Source organism: Piliocolobus tephrosceles, chromosome 1, assembly GCF_002776525.5.
Source record: "Piliocolobus tephrosceles isolate RC106 chromosome 1, ASM277652v3, whole genome shotgun sequence".
Taxonomy (NCBI): domain Eukaryota; kingdom Metazoa; phylum Chordata; class Mammalia; order Primates; family Cercopithecidae; genus Piliocolobus; species Piliocolobus tephrosceles.
Genome location: NC_045434.1, coordinates 1,625,542 through 1,643,794, shown reverse-complemented (window position 1 = coordinate 1,643,794; position 18,253 = coordinate 1,625,542). Strand labels below are relative to the sequence as shown.

Below are 18,253 nucleotides of genomic sequence, written 5' to 3'. Positions count from 1 at the left end.
ATAAAGCCCAGCATAGTGAAAATACTGAAGTTCAAAGACAGAAAGTTAAAGTTTCTGTTTCATCACTTGGGTTAGTCTTTTATCCTCAGTGATTCTTTTACTCAAATATCTATTACTGAGCGCCTATGAAATGATGTGCAGATATTGTCCCTGTTTCCTTTTCTTTTCTCTTCTTTTTTTCCCTTATTTCCTTTTCTAATTGTGAATAGCGGCAGCACTTACTACTCTTTGAGGTTCTCCATTGAGTCAGGCACTGCACTAGATGTACTGCACACATCATTTTATTTAGCTTTATACTGACTTCATAACTTATATAACAAACAGGATTAGAAAGCATAACAAAGTGCCAAGGATACACACTTAGGAAATAACAGATCTAGAATTGTAAAATATCCTAATCAATCCTCCAAGCTAATGCTCACTCTCCTAAATTGATCATTCTAAAGCACTGGTTCCCACAATTGCCATGCATCAGAATTACAGCTGGCACAGATTTTAAAGTACTGATTCCCAGGTGATTCGGGTGTAAGAAACCTGGAATCAACGTCTGTGAACCATTGCTCTAATGTTACATGCTTTGTAATTTTGTCATTGCAACTTGAGGAAGACGACTATTTCCAGAAGTGTGGTCAAGACTCTAAACACCTCTCTTTCTTTGTCTATTACCTTTACTTCTTTATTTCAAAGGAACTAAGTAGGCTATTCATGTATTCTTTTTTTAAAAAAGAGAGAAATAAAATAGTAATGGTAATAGCAAATTCTGATACTTTACTGAGAATTATACCCATTCAATCACTTTGTAACACGATGAACACTGTTCTGAGAAACTTTTGGCTTCTTACAGATGTAATTTCTAAAACTGTTTTACTAGTACCTTGATAAACGCTCAAACTTCTGTCGACGACTGGTGTAGTAGTTCTGAATTACAGGGTAGTTGTAGCATAACCTTGACAACTGCACAGAATCATCTAGATTTTTAAGAGTTGGAAAAACAGCTGGTAATATTTCCAAAATATCTCAACAATACATATTAATATTTTACTGTAATTTAATATTTACAGCAACCTCTCGTTAAGCTACAGGGTGGTTATATTTAAGTAATAAAAGATTACTACACATCTTTTTATTTACAGATGCACAAGTGAGAAAATGACCTGTCGTGAAAGTCTAACAACATGGATGGTGGCTTAAAATCCCGGAAACTTCTAAATAACTTCACTCCTTAGGCGCAAATAATAATTTGAAAGACATGTTCACTGCAAATCAAAATCTAAGAGGATTATGAAAAAATAACATCGACAATTATGTACAGTGGCAGAGGCACTTCTAAATAAAATCTAATGGCTTCCTGGAAATGCAAGAAAGTGAAGGTTTTAGAAGTTATATTCTAAACACATATAGCACAAGTCAAATACCAAGAATTCTCTAATTCTTGGTACTGGCATAAATTACTAGATAAAAGGGGCCCATTAACTGAAGAAATATTAGTAACCATATTAAAAGGATCATTATCAGGAAATGGGAAAACTGAGTTATAGAAACTATAGTTCTATGGATCTAAATAATAGCTAGTAATACTGCTGAACTCATTTTCAGGAGCCATGTTTTCTCAAATTTGCTTTCCTTCTAAATGTTATTCAATCCAATAAACATGTATGAGCACTGTGTGGCAGGCATAGGATGAAGATACAAAGTAAGGAAAAATGTAAGAAAAGAAGGTAAGCATAAATTAAGGAGAAAATTAAGTGAGGTGGAAGAAAATAAACCCAAAGCATTAGAATACGATCACAAAATTTTATAATTCATGCATGTTTTATAATTCGGCATGTTTTAATTAATACTTATAGAGTAAGTAAATATTTTACCTATGCCTTCTGGTAAAAGCCCAGAATGAGAGAACCAAAGAACCACTTGTGCATATTGACAGATGAGGTGGGAAACCACAAACTTATTGCTTAAGTCTATCAGTCCTGTAAAGAAGAGTTAACATCAGTTGTTTACTCACAAAAAAAAGCAAGATGCTCCACAGTTTTCAAACTTAATCACTTGGTAATTTACATATATATGTAAATGTATATTTTACATACATGTATTTGTTCAAAATACATGTATCTCTCTTGAACTAATTCACTTTTGTATCTAGTTTACTTTGGTCCAAAATGATGTCAAGCAAATCTCCAAAATGCTAAAATAAGTAAGTCACTCCCTAAAATAGACATTTTAGGTAAATACACTTCCACCTCAGCTACACTTTCATTTAGCTAATTCCAGAACTCAAATTTACACATTAATACAAACTAGTATAGTATCACTAAGACAGATGGTTCAAAACAGGCCTTTAAATGAAACTGACTTGTTTTGGTTTTCAAATTGCAAAACAGAAAAAAATTATAATGACTTATTTGAATAAAAAACATACATATGACTTAATTTGAAATTTTACTGCAAATACACTAATCTTAATAATTACTAACTTCAGAATTTCCCAAGCTTATTTAAGCATGGGCTCCTGGCATGGCATGTCTAACAACATTCTGTAGCTTTTCACTGAAACAAAGAAACAAACAAACCCTAGCACTGGAGAAATAATGTCCTCTTTACGTAATGATCCATCTAAGACATGGGAAATGTATTCGTTTCTCTAAGAAGTCAAATTTAACAAAACAATCAATTGATAAAACAAAGAGGATACCTCTCTCAGTGATCTCTCGGGCTTCTGATGCAAAACAGCTCAAGACTATATTAAGATTGCTAAGAAGCAAATAGCATTGCTGGATAGACTGTATAGTTTGTGGATCCATGAAATGACACGAACCATCAAATAATGGCACACCTTTCAAGAATAAAATACAAGATAAGTTTCCATACAGTAAATCTAAATAAATTAGAATCACAATGCAAAATTTCTCAAACTGCTATCACTCAAAAGAATTATTCTAATCATTATGAGATTTATAAAGACAAGCTAGAAATGGCAAAACCTCCAAGGAACCTAAAAAGTGCTTTCAATATAAAACTAGCAAAAGCCAAGAGTGAGAATATGAACTCAAATCATCTAGATCTAGAGCTTATCCTCACAACCAGTACACATCAAAAGACAGGGATTTATTTTAATGACCCATTTAGTTACATTAATATTTAATGTGTTATTGGTCTAGAAAACAACTGTCTTCATTCTAAAATCCTTCTTTAAATCAAATCAAATTCTAATTTGTTTTACTTCTTTTTTTTTTGAGACAGTGTCTCGCTCTGTGGCCCAGGCTGGAGTACAGTGGTGCAATCTCAATCTCGGCTCACTGCAACCTCTCCCTCCCAGGTTCAAGCAATTCTTCTGCCTCAGGCTCCTGGGTAGCTGGGATTACAGGCATGTGCTACCACACCCAGCTAATTTTTGTATTTTTAGTAGAGACGAGGTTTCACCATGTTGGCCAGGCTGGCCTCGAACTCCTGACCTCACGTGATTCGCCTGCCTCGGTCTCCCAAAGTCCTGGATTACGGGCATGAGCCACTATGCCCAATCTAATTTGCTTTACTTCTAATACTTTTTTTGAGATAGGGTCTTACTCTGTCACCTAGGTGGGAGTGCAATGGTACTACTATCACAGCTCACTGCACTCTCAAACTCCTGGGCTCAAGTGTTCCTCCAGGCTCAGTCTCCCAAGGAGCTGGGACTAAAGGCATGTGCCACCATGCCCAGCTAATTAAAAAAAGAATTTTTTTTTGGCAGAGATGGGGGTCTTGCTATATTACTCAGGCTGGTCTTGAACTCCTGGCCTCAAGCAATCCTCTCATCTTAGCCTCCTCAAGTGCTGGGATTATAGGCCTGAGCCACCACGCCTAATCGCTAATACATTTAAAACACTTACTATGCTTTGTATTTTAATTATTCTTAGAGGTTTTTATTTTTTAAAAAACCCAACCTACCAGTAATAAAGCTCAAAGCAGCAACAGCTGAACTACCACGTTAAACTCCCAAACACTGCGCTATCCTCAAAGAATCAAAGCAGTCATACGATTTATGAATTGAGTTCAATTTCTTTTTACAAAACATAATGAGGTTCAACAAACATTTTTTTCTTAAAAAAAAAAGACATTTTGCCGGGCGCGGTGGCTCACGCCTGTAATCCCAGCACTTTGGGAGGCCGAGACAGGCAGATCACTAGGTCAGGAGATGGAGACCATCCTGGCTAACACGGTGAAACCCCGTCTCTACTAAAAAAATACAAAAAACTAGCTGGGCGAGGTGGCGGCGCCTGTAGTCCCACCTACTCAGGAAGCTGAGACAGGAGAATGGCCTGAACCCAGGAGGTGGAGCTTGCAGTGAGCTGAGATCCGGCCACTGCACTCCAGCCTGGGCGACAGAGCCAGACTCCGTCTCAAAAAAAAAAAAAAAAAAAGACATTTTTTCTCTGATCCTACACACCTGATAGTGTTCTTCCAGACCTCAATCACACTGATTACTGAAATACTTAAATTAATTCATGATACTAGTTTCATAAGTATAGCCTAAAACACTAGAAAGCTCCATGTCTTCCTAACAAACTTGATTGGTATAAAAATTATCTACCAAGAATAACTTACATTGTGAAAATCTATCTACAGTCAAATCATTTCAAAAGTCCATCTGTTTACTCATCATGACACAAGAGAAATGACTAAAACATTTACCTCTAAATAAACTTAAATTTTACTTTCACTTACAGTGCAACTGTATCTCTAACTACTAGTACTTTCAGCCTTGTATTTGCCCTAACTGGACATGATAGGTTTTTAATATTCATGACATACCCGAAGACTCAATCAAAATGAACAAGAAACTAACAAAACTGTCAAGAAGGAAAATGATCTGCCACGATAATAATGACATCTGCCCATGAAGGACAACGGTGATGCACTTTTACCCTGCCACTCAACTTCATTATTTCTATCAATATGTTAAATAGAAAGTAAGTACAGAAATTTCTAAGCATTACCTAGCACATTCCCCTTACTCCATCACCAGTATATTTAGTAAATTAAACTCCTAAGACCAAAAAGACAAGTTATAATCCTAAAACCTGTTATTGTAGGCATATCAGCATGTTGCCAGTTTAATGACCTGCTGCAAAATCTTGATCAAAAATTACTTTTGGCTGGATGTAATGGCTCACGCCTTGTAATACCAATGCTTTGGAAGGCCCAGGCAGGAGGATCGCCTGAGGCCAGGAGTTCAAGACCGGCCTCGGCAATATAGTGAGACCATGTCTCTACAAAAAATACAACAATTAGCTGGTTGAGGAAACATGTGCCTGTGGTCCAAGCTACTCAGGAGGCTGAGGCAGGAGGACGACTTGGGCTCAAAAAGTCAAGGCTGCAGTGAGCCATGAACTCACCACTATACTACTGCCTGGGCAACAAGTGAGATCATGTCTCAAAAAAAAAAAAAAATTACTTTTATCACTTTAAGGTAAAAAGAAATAATTTTCTTTTGGGACATCTTCAAATTTTAAGAGTTTACAACCTTACAACTTCAGGTTGGGCACGGTGGCTCACGCCTATAATCCCAGCACTTTGGGAGGCCGAGACGGGCGGGTCACGAGGTCAGGAAATCAAGACAATCCTGGCTAACATGATGAAACCCCGTCTACTAAAAATTACAAGAAAATTAGCAGGCGTGGTGGCGGGTGCCTGTGGTCCCAGCTACTCGGGAGGCTGAGGCAGGAGAATGGCGTGAACCCGGGAGGCGGAGCTTGCATTGAGCCAAGATCGCGCCGCTCACTCAAGCCTGGGCAACAGAGCAAGACTCCGTCTCAAACAACAACAAAAAAAAGAGTTTACAACTTCAAAATGATTAAAAATTACGTACTTAAGACATAAACCAAGGTTAGTATTTTAATATTAAATTCTGTCCTACATCTAGACTTCTAATACTTACATAGTCTGTCAAATTCCTCTTTTGTGAGAACCACTTTATTCCACGTCCATTCAAGAACAAAGCGCAAATTAGTAGCAGAATTTGGTTGTTCTTATTTGTAAATACAAAAGGGAAAAAATAAAGATCATTAATTACAAACAGAATTCTAAACTGCTGGTGGGAAAACACGGCAGACAGCAACCTAACCGAGTGAACACCAACACTGAACGGAGGCCGAACGGACCCTCGCAGTGCATCACACCATGGAGCACATCACGCCGGGTAGTACTGCACCGAAAACGTAAAACCTGTCACTTAGTCATGAGGAGAGACGGCAAGCACAAACTTAAATGCAGACTATAAAATAAGGCCTAATTTCTTTAAAAAAAAAAAGTCAATTTTTTGAAAGACAAAGTGACAAAATGTACAAGATTAAGGGAAATTTTAAAAACAATTACAAAGTATTCTAGATCTCTTTCCAAAAAACTAAATACAAAGCATGATTCTAAACCCTCTCTCCCCTCTAAATTGAAATAAAAGACATTACTGGGATTTCAATAAGGTCTCTAGATTTGATAAAAGTCTTAATTTTCTTGATTTTTTAAGGATCACAAAGTGGTTCTGTAAATGAATATCCTTATTCTTAGAAGAAGCAATACCAAAATATTTATGGGCTAAAAAAGCATGATGGCTTATCATCAAATGGCTTAGAAAAAAAACTATTCTCAAATGGTTCTGAACAGATGTGTTCAGAAATGGTTCTGAACTATGTGTTTGGGGGGTGTGTGTGTGAAAAGTAACAGTGATACACATAACAATTTGGATGAGTTCCTAGAGAATTTTGCTGAGTAAAAAAGGTAACCCCAAAAGGTTACATACTGCACAACTCCATTTATGAACATGTTTAAAATGACAAAATTCTTGCCAGGGGTTAGGGATGGGGCAGAAAGAAGGTAGGTCTGGCTATAACAGGGCAACGTGAGGGACCCTGGTTGTGCTGACTATACTAAAGCTTTGTCAGATCACAGCACTGCGGGCAAATGTGCTGAAGAGGGTAGGATCTCTCTACTGCGTCTTAACAACTGCATGTGGATCTACCATTATATCAAAATACAAATAAGAAAAAAATACAACAAATAGTGAATTGATAACTTTAAAAATACCAAACGTTTTACTTGTTAAAAATCAGAATCTTACCTTCTGTTATCCATCTTTTGATATAACCAGTCAAAAGTCCCAGGGAACTAGTCTGAATTGCTGCTGACAATATAGCTTCTAACTGTTCTTCCTAAACCATGCATTATAGAAAGGAAAGAAAGACGGTGTGAGATCACAGGCAAGTTCTGGTTCCGAATTTAAAAATTTTAAGGCTAAAAAAATCATTATGACCCATAAGAAGGGCTATAATCAAAAGACAGTAACAAGCATTGATAAGGATGTGTTAAAACTGGAACTCTCATATACTGCTGGCGGGAATGTAAAACGGAACAGCCACTTTGCAAAACCGTTTGGCAGTTTCTTAATATGCTAAACATAGACTTACCACATGACCCTCCAATTCCACACCTAGGTATACACCAAAAAGAAATAAAAATACACACCCAAGCAAAAATTTCACATGAAGGTTCCCAGCACCACTATTAAAAGCCATAAAGTGGAAACAACCCAAATGCCCATTAATAGTAGATAAAGAAATTATGGTATGCTCATACAACAGAGTATTATACAGCCATGTAAAAGGGGACGAAGCACTGACACTTGCTGTAACACAGATGAACCTTCAAAACATGCTAAATGAAAGAAGATGGTCACAAAAGATTACATATTATTTGACCCATTTATATGAAATATCTAGAATAGGTTGATCTATACAGAAAGTAGATTAGTCGTTACATAAAGCTGGGCAGGATGGGGCAGGCAGGAAGGTAAGGGAAAAGGAGTGACTGTTAATGGGCACAGAACTTTCTTTAGAAGTAATAAAAATGTCCTAAAATGGAATGTGATGACAGTTGTAGAATTCTGTGAATTAAAATCACTGAACTGTATACTTGAAATATGTGAACTGCACGGTATATGAAATATCTCAGTAAAGCTGGTATTTTGAAAATCACTGAGTCTGGTTTAATATCAGAGGAATCTATTGATTTCATTCACTACAGGAGCAAATTAAATGATGGTCAAAAAGGAATTACATGAATGTAAGTTAAATAGGTACAGAGGGAATTACAAGATAATGGTCCACAAAACCAAGAAGGCATGATTCTAAATGGAGACTCACTGAAGCCATTTACATTAATACCAGAGACAAAACAAAAACACCTGCTACTAACATTATTATCCTATAGTTTATAGAAGTTTTACCACGTTGCAATGAGAAAAGTCAGTAACTGGTCAGGCACAGCGGCTCACACGTGTAATTCCAGCACTTTGGGAGACTGAGTCGGGCAGATCACTTGAGGTCAGGAGTTAGAGACCAGACTAGCCAACATGGTGAAACTTTGTCTCTACTAAAAATAAAAAATTAGCCGGGTGTGGAGGCACATCCCTCTAGTTCCAGCTACTCAGGAAGCTGAGGCAGGATAATCACTTGAACCCAGGAGGTTGGAGGGTTACAGTGAGCCAAGATCATGCCACTGCACTCCAATCCAGGCAACAGAACAAGCTGCTGTCTCAAAAAAGGAAAAAGGTAGTAACAAACAAACGAAAAAAGTCTATTATTTGCTGATGGTCACATACCTTGAAAGTTATGTGGATATCAAATAAATACACAAAAATGAATTGCATTTTTCCATACAGCCATGTGTTGCTTAATGATGGGGATACGTTCTGCCAAATGTTTCGTTAGGTGTGTTCCGCTGTTGTGCAATAAGAGTGTACTTACACAAAGTTAGATGGTGTAGTCTACCACGTATCAAGGCTATATATATTGCTCCTAAGCTACAAACCTGTACAGCACGTTACTGTGCTGTATACTGTAAGCATCTGTAACACAATGTGAAGTGTGTGTGTATTTAAACACAGAAAAGGTACAGTAAAAAATACATTATTACAGGCTGGACAAGGTGGTTCATGCCTGTAATTTCAGCACTTTGGGATGCCAAGGTGGGAGGATAATTTGAGGCCAGGTGTTCAAGACCAGCCTAGGCAACACAGCCAGACCCTGTCTCTACCCCCACCCCCCAAAAAAAAAAAAGGCTAAGCATACTGGTGCCCGTCTGTAGTCCTAGCTACTTGGGGGGGGGCTGGGGTGGGAAGATCGCTTAAGCACAAGGGGTTGAGGCTACAGTGAACCACGCCACTGCATTTGGCCTGATGCAGCCATGAGGTGTTTCCTGTCTTATATCCTTCTATACAGCTAAGTCAATCTGCTGCCAAGTTATGGCCTATTGGGTATTAGGAGTAGGAATTTTAAGCCAAACCTAAGACCACAACTGCTGATCACCCAGAGTCAGCATTACACTACTTCACCTATTTTTGCAGAAATTACCTAATACATTTTATATTATAATAGAAAGCTAATAACGTGATCCAACCGAAAGACACAGTAAGAGTCAAAAATCATCTCACTTGGCTTAAACTGGAAGGCTGAATATCAACCAATCTTGGGGAAAGAAGGCCAGCTACAAGACATCGATTATAACCATCAGGAATGACTTCATTGAGTGATGGCCCTGATTTCTTTAAAAAAGTCAAAGTCTGTAACAGATAAATTAGTAAGGCATCAATCAATACTCAATTTGAATCATCAAATTTAAGATTAATAAATTACACTTAAAATTTAAGTAAAATTTAAAGATAGCAAATGGAAATTATGAAAGACTATATTTCCTTGCAAGAAAGTTTATAGGTTCTTAAGCTTAACCAATGCTCGCCGGTTGTGAATAATACAAAATATATATAAGCAAAAGGTAGCTGATGTATTTTTATGAACTGTATAACCCTGCTGTCTTCTCTAAAGCTGACAGGTTTGGTGACATCTTGACAAAACTCACACACACACACATAGAGAAAAACTCCGGCAGTCCATTCCTCTTTATCCAACGTGAAAGAGATTTGATATGGAGTATAAATGTGGCGTTCATCCACATCTGGTCGACTATCCAAGAAAAGGTCTGCCACATCATGCTCCCCTAGAAAAGTATCTTTCAGGCCAGGCCAGGCCAGGCGCGGCGGCTCACCCTTATAATCCCAGCACTGGGGAGGCCGAGGCGGGCGGGTCACCTGAGGTCAGGAGTTTCAGACCATCCTGGCCAACATGGTGAAACCCCATCTCTACTAAAAATACAAAATATTAGCCAAGCGTGCTGGCGGGCACCTGTAATCCCAGCTACTCAGGTGGTGGAGGCAGGAGAATCGCTTGAACCTGGGTGGCAGAGGTTGCAGTGAGCCGAGATGGTGCCACTGCACTCCAGCCTGGGCAACAAGAGCGAAACTCCATCTCAAAAAGAGAAAAGTATTTTTCAAAATTCTTTTTTTTTCCCTGTGCCAGGCACTATACCGCTGTGCTAGGTACCTTCTTTACATTACTTCATCTCCTCATAAGCTTTTTGAGGAGACAGAAAGCTTGAGGTTCAAGTAACTAGCATCTACATAAATTAGTTGCTAAAAATATTCAATTCGTCTTCTGGCAGGTTGTCATTAGTAACTGATACGACTAGTTGCTAATCTCATAAACCTAGCAGAAGCCACCATTTAAGCCAAAACAACTGTCAATATCACTAACACTAAATCAAACTTAAATCCGTAAATCAACTATATTCCAAGATCTGATTCAGTTCAATTAAGAAATCACTAGTTGTTACCTACCTCCTTCTGAAAGCCAGTACAAGTTAAATGAACAACTCCTGAGTTTAACAAACAAGTGGCATCTATAAAAAAGATTTAAAAAATTATCCACTTACATATATTTAAAATGGCATTAACAGAACAAAATTTATCCAAATAACAGACTGCAAGGCGTCAAACTATTACATATAATAAATCTTTAAGTAAACTTTTCTAGGTATTTTCATCCTAAGAATATATAACAAACCTATTACACAGCAAAACAAGAAAAAAGCAAAAAACAAAACTCAAAAAACTCCGAGCACAGCTGAGAAACACAGCAAAAAAATAAAAACTACTATAAAATGCAGATGTGAAATAGTATCTTTCCTAGCAGGTTCAAAATAAGTCATAATTCCTTTACAAAACAAAAATACTAAATTTCTCGTGTGCATGTATTAACTTCCTAAGTTATCCATATGTTAATTAACCGTGAGATATAAACGGATAACACCAAATGAATAAACTACACAACACAGACATTTACATACTTTTGTGCATTACTTTTCTTAAGAGGTAATGTTAAGGAAATACATACCAAAATTATAAGTGCTTGGGTTAAAAAACTGCTCAGGAGGTGGATACGAAGGAGGGACTCCTCTATTTAAACTTCTCTCATGTACTAATATATCCAAGATGCCATGTGGAGAAGTTCTACTTACAACAGACTCCAAAGACCACAGTGCAAAATAAGAGCAATTATGTAGGTATTCTCCTGACCTAAAAGAAAATTTAAAACATTACTATGTCATTAATCAGCTACATATACAAACACAAAGAGAAAGGAGAGAGAAAGAAAAAAGAGAAAGATCATACCTTAACGAATCTGGCATTTGTGCATGATACCAACGATTTATATCGAAAAGCCCCAAATATATAGAAGGCTTTCCCTGTCCATATATATTCACCTGCCAGGTAAAGACCGAAACACTAGTGTCAGGAGATAGAGCTGGAAAAAAAAAGATAATTTTTAAAAACAGAATAAAGAATGTCAAAGTAAAATCACCTCAACAGAATTATAGCAAGATCTTCTCATAAATTAAGAGGTTTAACTCATATTCCTCTTGATTCATTAAAATGCATTTATATCATTTGTATGTAAGACCAGATTCATTCACTTGCATTTTGATTGTTCCTCAATTTTAAGGCCTTACTAAAAAGTACTCACTTACTGGAAGTTATATCCTTGCTTGTTCTCAGTTAATACTTGAGCAACGTTGAGGTATTAGAGGCACAAAGTAGAAAATGATTTGAATGAACTGTCTCTTTCCTAAGGATGATACAGAGCTAGTACTAGAGAAGTTAATTCACTACCTAAAATGGATGCCTTTGGGCATTAAGGCTTTATTATGATGAACCTTAGTTGAGAGGGACTTATCTAGTTACATGGTAAAGGGGGAAAAAGAAAAGTGCTTGGATGATGCCTGTGGAATGGAAAGACAGAAATAGAGTAAGGGACATCAACAGGAGAAGAAGAAAGTAAAAATCTGAAACACTACTATAAGGAAACAGAAAGAATGAGGAATAAGAGAGAGCATGGCCAGGTGCAGTGGTTCACGCTTGTAATCCCAGCACTTTGGAAGGCCAAGGTGGGCAGATCAATTGAGCCCAGAAATTCGACACCAGCCCAAGCAACACAGCAAAATCTCATCTCTACAAAAAAAAATACAAAAATTAGCTGGGCATTGTGGCATGCACCTGTAGTCCCAGTTACTCAGGAGGCTGAGGTGGGAGGATCACTTGAACCTGGGAAGCAGAGGTTGCAGTGGGCTGAGATCGTGCGACTGCTCTCCAGCCTGGGCGATAGTGAGACCCTGTCTCTAAAAAAAAAAAAAAAAAAACCCAGGCCGGGTGTGGTGGCTCACGCCTGTAATCCCAGCACTTTGGGAGGCCGAGGCAGGTGGATCATGAGGTCAGGAGATGCAGACCATCCTGGCTAACATGGTGAAACCCCATCTCTACTAAATATACAAAAAATTAGCCGGGCGTGGTGGCCAGTGCTTGTAGCCCCAGCTACCCAGAAGGTTGAGGCAGGAGAATGGCATGAACCCGGGAGGGGGAGCTTGTAGTGAGCTGAGATCACACCACTGCACTCCAGCCTGGGCGACACAGCGAGACTCCATCTCAAACAAAACACCCTGCCACTACAAAAAATACAAAAATTAGCCAAGTGTTGTGATGTGTGCCTGTAGTACCAGTTACTTGGGAGACCAAGGTGGGAGAACTGCTTGAGCCCAGAAAGTCAAGGCTGCAATGAGCCAAGATTGTGACAGCACACTCTGGCCTGGACCAGCATGGGCATCACAGTGACACCCTGTCTCTAAATAAATAAATAAATAAATATTTTAAAAAGAAGTGAGCTCATGACAAGTTCGTTTTTTCACATGTTTAACTGGATCTGAAAACTGGATCAGAAATACAGCTACAGGCCCTAGCCAAAAGGGCATTTCTGGGTTGGGTAAATTCACTGTGTGATTTAATCCTCACAACTACCCTTTGCAAAAGATCTAACTGTGTGATCTCACTTACAGATGGAGAAACAGAGCTCTGAAACGTTAAGCAAAAAAAAATTGCCAGGAAAAAGCGATGACACTTAAAGGAAACAGAAAACATTCAAGACAACCAAGGCAGGCCGGGCGCAGTGGCTCAAGCCTGTAATCCCAGCACTTTGGGAGGCAGAGACGGGCGGATCACGAGGTCAAGAGATCGAGACCATCCTGGCTAACACGGTGAAACCCCGTCTCTACTAAAAAATACAAAAAACTAGCCGGGCGAGGTGGCAGGCGCCTGTAGTCCCAGCTACTCGGGAGGCTGAGGCAGGAGAATGGCGTAAACTCGGGAGGCAGAGCTTGCGGTGAGCTGAGATCCGGCCACTGCACTCCAGCCTGGGCGACAGAGCGAGACTCCGTCTCAAAAAAAAAAAAAAAAAAAAAAAGACAACCAAGGCATGTATACCATACATGGCTCAAAAAAGACACAAGCAAACTTCATTCAAAGACTAGTCACACTAGTTCAGACTAGGGATCACCTGTTTGTTTTGAGAACTAGATTAAAATAAAAGGGTCCTTCATTACCCTAATCTATTTTATTTTTTAGTTATACATAGCAATCTGGAGAGCAAGAAATATCTAGTATCTCATATAGAACTGAATAAATTCCATAATTACTATTCTAATTTTCTTAAATGCCAGGAGTATGAAATCTGGGAAACAATACCTGTCATAAATTTTAAATCCAGCCTTCACATGACATATTTCAAGTACTTTAACTAACCTTCATTCATGCCTTCCTCCCTGTCACCATGAAATCGAAATTTCTCTATACTCTGGCATCCCAACAATTTGGTATTACTCGTCTGTCCCCTCAAAGGGAACATGCCACCTGTCAGGTCCAGGGTATATCTTTCTTCACAGTATTCTAACCCCTGTAACATAAAATACACGCAAATATTCATCTGATTCTAGGCAAAAGGTCACTCTAAAATTAAATATTCTCCAAATTTAAAGATTGTTCACACAATACAAAGTAAACAATTTAGACTGAAGAGAACCAATCATGGAAAAAGGCTCTAAAAGTTTACATACTTTAAAACAAATAAAAAGTGAGATTTAGTCTCTCAAAAATAATTGCCAACAAGTCTTCCACAGTTGTTATTAAACACAGAACCCCTCATCCACTGCTGGCTGATATGTAAAGTGGAATAACCATCAAAATTATATACGCATGCATCCCAGACCAGCAATACTATACCTGTGTTCTCACAGAAATTCTTGCTCTAGAATAGTTATTAGACGTTTAGCTTACTGATACCTTTAAGAATCTTGACAAAAGGCTATCAGACTTCCCCATAAAAATGCAACACATAATTCAGGGACTTTATGGATTCCCTGAAACCCATTTCTATACCCCTCAAACATTAGGTTAAGGCAAGTCGGTTCTAGAGACAGGTATGTGAGGGTGTACTAAATATAGCTATTAGCAGCACCCCTCCTACTTCCTCAGGAATTCAGCCGAAAAATAGGTAGCCATCTAAAAGTCTAGATGCATATACCCTCTTATAAAAATCACACCTTAGCTTAATGCTTGATATGTTAGAGCAACAAAGTGGAATTACTTTTTCCTGGGTACCAATTAAGCCACAAGCTTGAATCTAGTCCAATACACTCATTGTAGACGAAAATTGTATCTGAGAAGTTAAGAAAACTACCTTGGTAAACAGATAAAACAGATCTCTAATTTAACACTACTTCTACTATATTACGAATACAATATTAATTTGCACATAAGAATCGCTTTTCACGGCCAGGCACAGTGGCTCACGCCTGTAATTCCAGCACTTTGGGAGGTTGAGGTAGGTGGATCACGAGGTCAGGAGTTCAAGACCAGCCTGGCCAAGATGGTAAAACCCCATCTCCACTAAAAATACAAAAAAATTAGCCAGGTGTGGTGGCAGGCACCTGTAATCCCAGCTACTCTGGAGGCTGAAGCAAAGAATTGCGTGAATCCGGGCGGTGGAGGTTGCAGTGAGCCAAGATCGCATCACTGCACTCCAGCCTGGGCAACAGAGAGAGATTCCATCTCAAAAAAAAAAAAACAAAAACCAAAAGAATCACTTTTCAATATCTTAAGACAAAGACAGCATATTTAAAATAGAAAACAACAAAATAATATAAACCCATAGTCCAATGACCATTTACCTCATATAAGATTTGTCCTGATGCCAAACACTTTCTATGACCAAAGGCCAGCTGCAGCAGATGCAAACTCAAAACATCCCCTTCACTGAAACAGAAATTAACCAAGATGCACTAAATATATTAATACAGTAAACATCTCCTACTATCCAAGTAAGTTTAGTTTGCTTGCAATGTTGACTGCATGTGACAAAACTAAGATCACTGTGAAGAATTTAGTTTTATTTGGTAATTTTCATAAAATGTAGTCCTTTGAAATAATAACTGAGATTTATTATTGATTCTAATCAACTAAACTGATGCTGATTGCATACTGTAGGAGATATCATATGTGGCAAAGACTGATTGCTCAATATTATTTCTCAAATATTCCTTCCTCAATGGGTATACTCTACTTAAACACATGGTTGCCTAAAGTTGTACATTTCCCAGCTTCCTTTGCAGCTAGGTGCAGTACCCTGTGGTAAAGTTGTGGCCAGGATGTAAACAGAATTACCCCATAGTAACCTCAGAGAACCCTCCTTAATGAACAAAATATCCTTTGCGGCTTCATCCTGGTCTCTTCCTCCATCTTGCTATTTTTACTTAAAATGTAGAGGTTCAAAGGACAGTGGGCAGTATGGGAAGGAGGAAGGGCAGCTGGGAGAAGGGTGGGGAAAAAATTTTTTAAAATGTGGATGTTGCCCTGGACCATGAAGACAAGGACTATACAATCAAGACACAAAGTGAAGATACTAAATCAGCCCTGTAGTGAAGAACTCAAGCACCAAGCATGCAGTAAGTGTTAAGAGCGCAGATTCCAGAGCCACATCATCTGAATTTGAATCTTACTACTAGTTGATCCCTCTTACTAATTCCTATTACTAGTTCTTATTTCTTTTATTTGGCTTCTAGCACACCACACCTTCCTAATGTTCTTCACACCACACCTTCCTCATGTTCTTCACACCATACTATTTCACTCCTCAGTCCTTTGCTGAGTACCCAGTTCTCTTGTTCTCAATCTCCAAGTACATTTGAAGAATAAGAAAGCAGGGTACTGAGACTGAGAACAAGACAGCAGGGTACTTGGAAGGTTCCAAGGCTCTCTTAATCTGTGAAAAACATTCAAATAAGTTGGCACAATTTCTTCTGATATCTCAGAATTATTCAAGCATGTAGAAACAACTATTTAAGTTTTAAAATAATTTCAACTACTATTCACTAATTCACTGAAAGAATTATGTTGCCTTCACTAAAAAAGACTACATAACTACATAGACTACCTGTTCTATTTTTGACTAATTTTTAAAGACCGTATGTATCAGGCTAGGCATGGGGGCTCACGCCTGTAATCCCAGCACTCTGGGAAGCTGAGGCAGGCAGATCACGCGGTCAGGAGCTCAAGATCAACCTGACCAACATGGTGAAACCCCATCTCTACTAAAAATACAAAAATCAGCCAGTCGAGGTGGCGGCACCTGTAGTCCCAGCTACTCAGGAGGCTGAGGCAGGAGAATGGCATGAATCCATGAGGCGGAGGTTGCAGTGAGCCGAGATTGCGCCACTACACTCCAGCCTGGGCAGAACGAGACTCCGTCTCAAAAAACAAAAAACAAAAAACAAACAAACAAAAAAACTGTTTGTATGAGACCTACCTGTCTTGCGTAGACTGAACAGCCCACAAATAACAGCAATTCCGAGGATCGTTCTCAGGTTCTTGAAAAGTGACAGCATACACAGGAACTCGTCCACTTTCCAATTGTACGTAATATCTGAAACAGACAAATTAGTATATTTCATATTTTTAAGTTATTTTATAGAAAGGAAAAAGGTACATCACATCATGTAAGAATTTGGGTTAGGCAACCACTGTTCATACATTCCCCCAGAATAAGTGATCTGTGGGTCATGGCCAAGTCATCTTATCCGCAAAAATACACAGAGCACAAGACATCAAGACTATGGTCATGGCACCCATCTGCCCCAGACAGAACTGGGAACAGTTAGAATTACTCAAGCGGATGCATTTATGTGTGTGTAAACTGGTCCTAAGAGTCGTATTCAATGCCCGAGAGGCAGAAGTGACGAGAGTTAGAATTACTCAAGCATATGCATTCATGTCTGTGTAAACTGGTCCTAAGAGTCATAGTCAATGTATACTCTTACATACCGCTTAGCCAAAAAACATGCCCTACAAAGAGAGAAGATACTGCCACAAGACTTTTCAGCTGTTTGGGTTTAGTGTCAGTTTCCCCACTACTACAACAGAAGATGAGTTAGAAACAAAGCAAAAATTGACCAAGAGATGATAGTGTTAGAGAAAGCACAACTGTAGAAGCGAGGTACTGCAGTTATTTCCTGAGGAGCAAATTCAAAGCTGACAAACCAGGGGCTGGGTGCGGTGGCTCATACTTGTAATCCTAGCACTTTGGAAGACCGAGGCAGGTGGATCACAAGGTCAGGAGTTCGAGACCAGCCTGACCAACATGGTGAAAACCCGTCTCTAAAAAAAAAATATATATATAAAAACTAGCTGGGCGCAGTGGTGCACACCTGTAGTCCCAGCTACTCAGGTGGCTGAGGCAGGAGAATTTGTTGAACCCGGGAAGTGGAGGTTGTAGTGAGCCAAGATCGTGCCACTGCACTCCAACCTGGGCAACAGAGTGAGACCCCGCCTCAAGAAAAAAAAAGAAAAAAAAGGAAAAAAAAAGAGCTGATAAAAGGATAACAGCAAAGAGAGTTAAGATACACTTCCCATAAGATAAATTGCTCAATAAATCAATATGCCTTGGGAAAAACGGAGAAACAAATAAATTGACAACTTAAGAGCCAAATAGGCATCTACTTAACTCTTAACACA

The 18,253-nt window shown here is 38.7% G+C and overlaps 1 protein-coding gene across 2 annotated transcripts in view; it reads right to left on the bottom strand.

The window, feature by feature from the left end:
• The window catches only part of AHCTF1 (AT-hook containing transcription factor 1), a 97,774-nt gene that overhangs the window by 52,469 nt on the left and 27,052 nt on the right, over positions 1-18,253 (bottom strand). For both annotated transcript variants that reach the window (XM_023216126.3, XM_023216128.3), the window contains exons 6-17: positions 17,049-17,165; positions 15,415-15,499; positions 13,991-14,141; positions 11,534-11,666; positions 11,256-11,437; positions 10,700-10,761; positions 9,461-9,589; positions 7,091-7,181; positions 5,915-6,004; positions 2,693-2,833; positions 1,866-1,970; positions 875-968 (exon numbers count right to left, since the gene is read on the bottom strand). In XM_023216126.3, the coding sequence (XP_023071894.2) occupies positions 875-968; positions 1,866-1,970; positions 2,693-2,833; positions 5,915-6,004; positions 7,091-7,181; positions 9,461-9,589; positions 10,700-10,761; positions 11,256-11,437; positions 11,534-11,666; positions 13,991-14,141; positions 15,415-15,499; positions 17,049-17,165 (1,380 nt within the window). The remainder of the gene's footprint in view (positions 1-874; positions 969-1,865; positions 1,971-2,692; positions 2,834-5,914; positions 6,005-7,090; positions 7,182-9,460; positions 9,590-10,699; positions 10,762-11,255; positions 11,438-11,533; positions 11,667-13,990; positions 14,142-15,414; positions 15,500-17,048; positions 17,166-18,253) is intronic.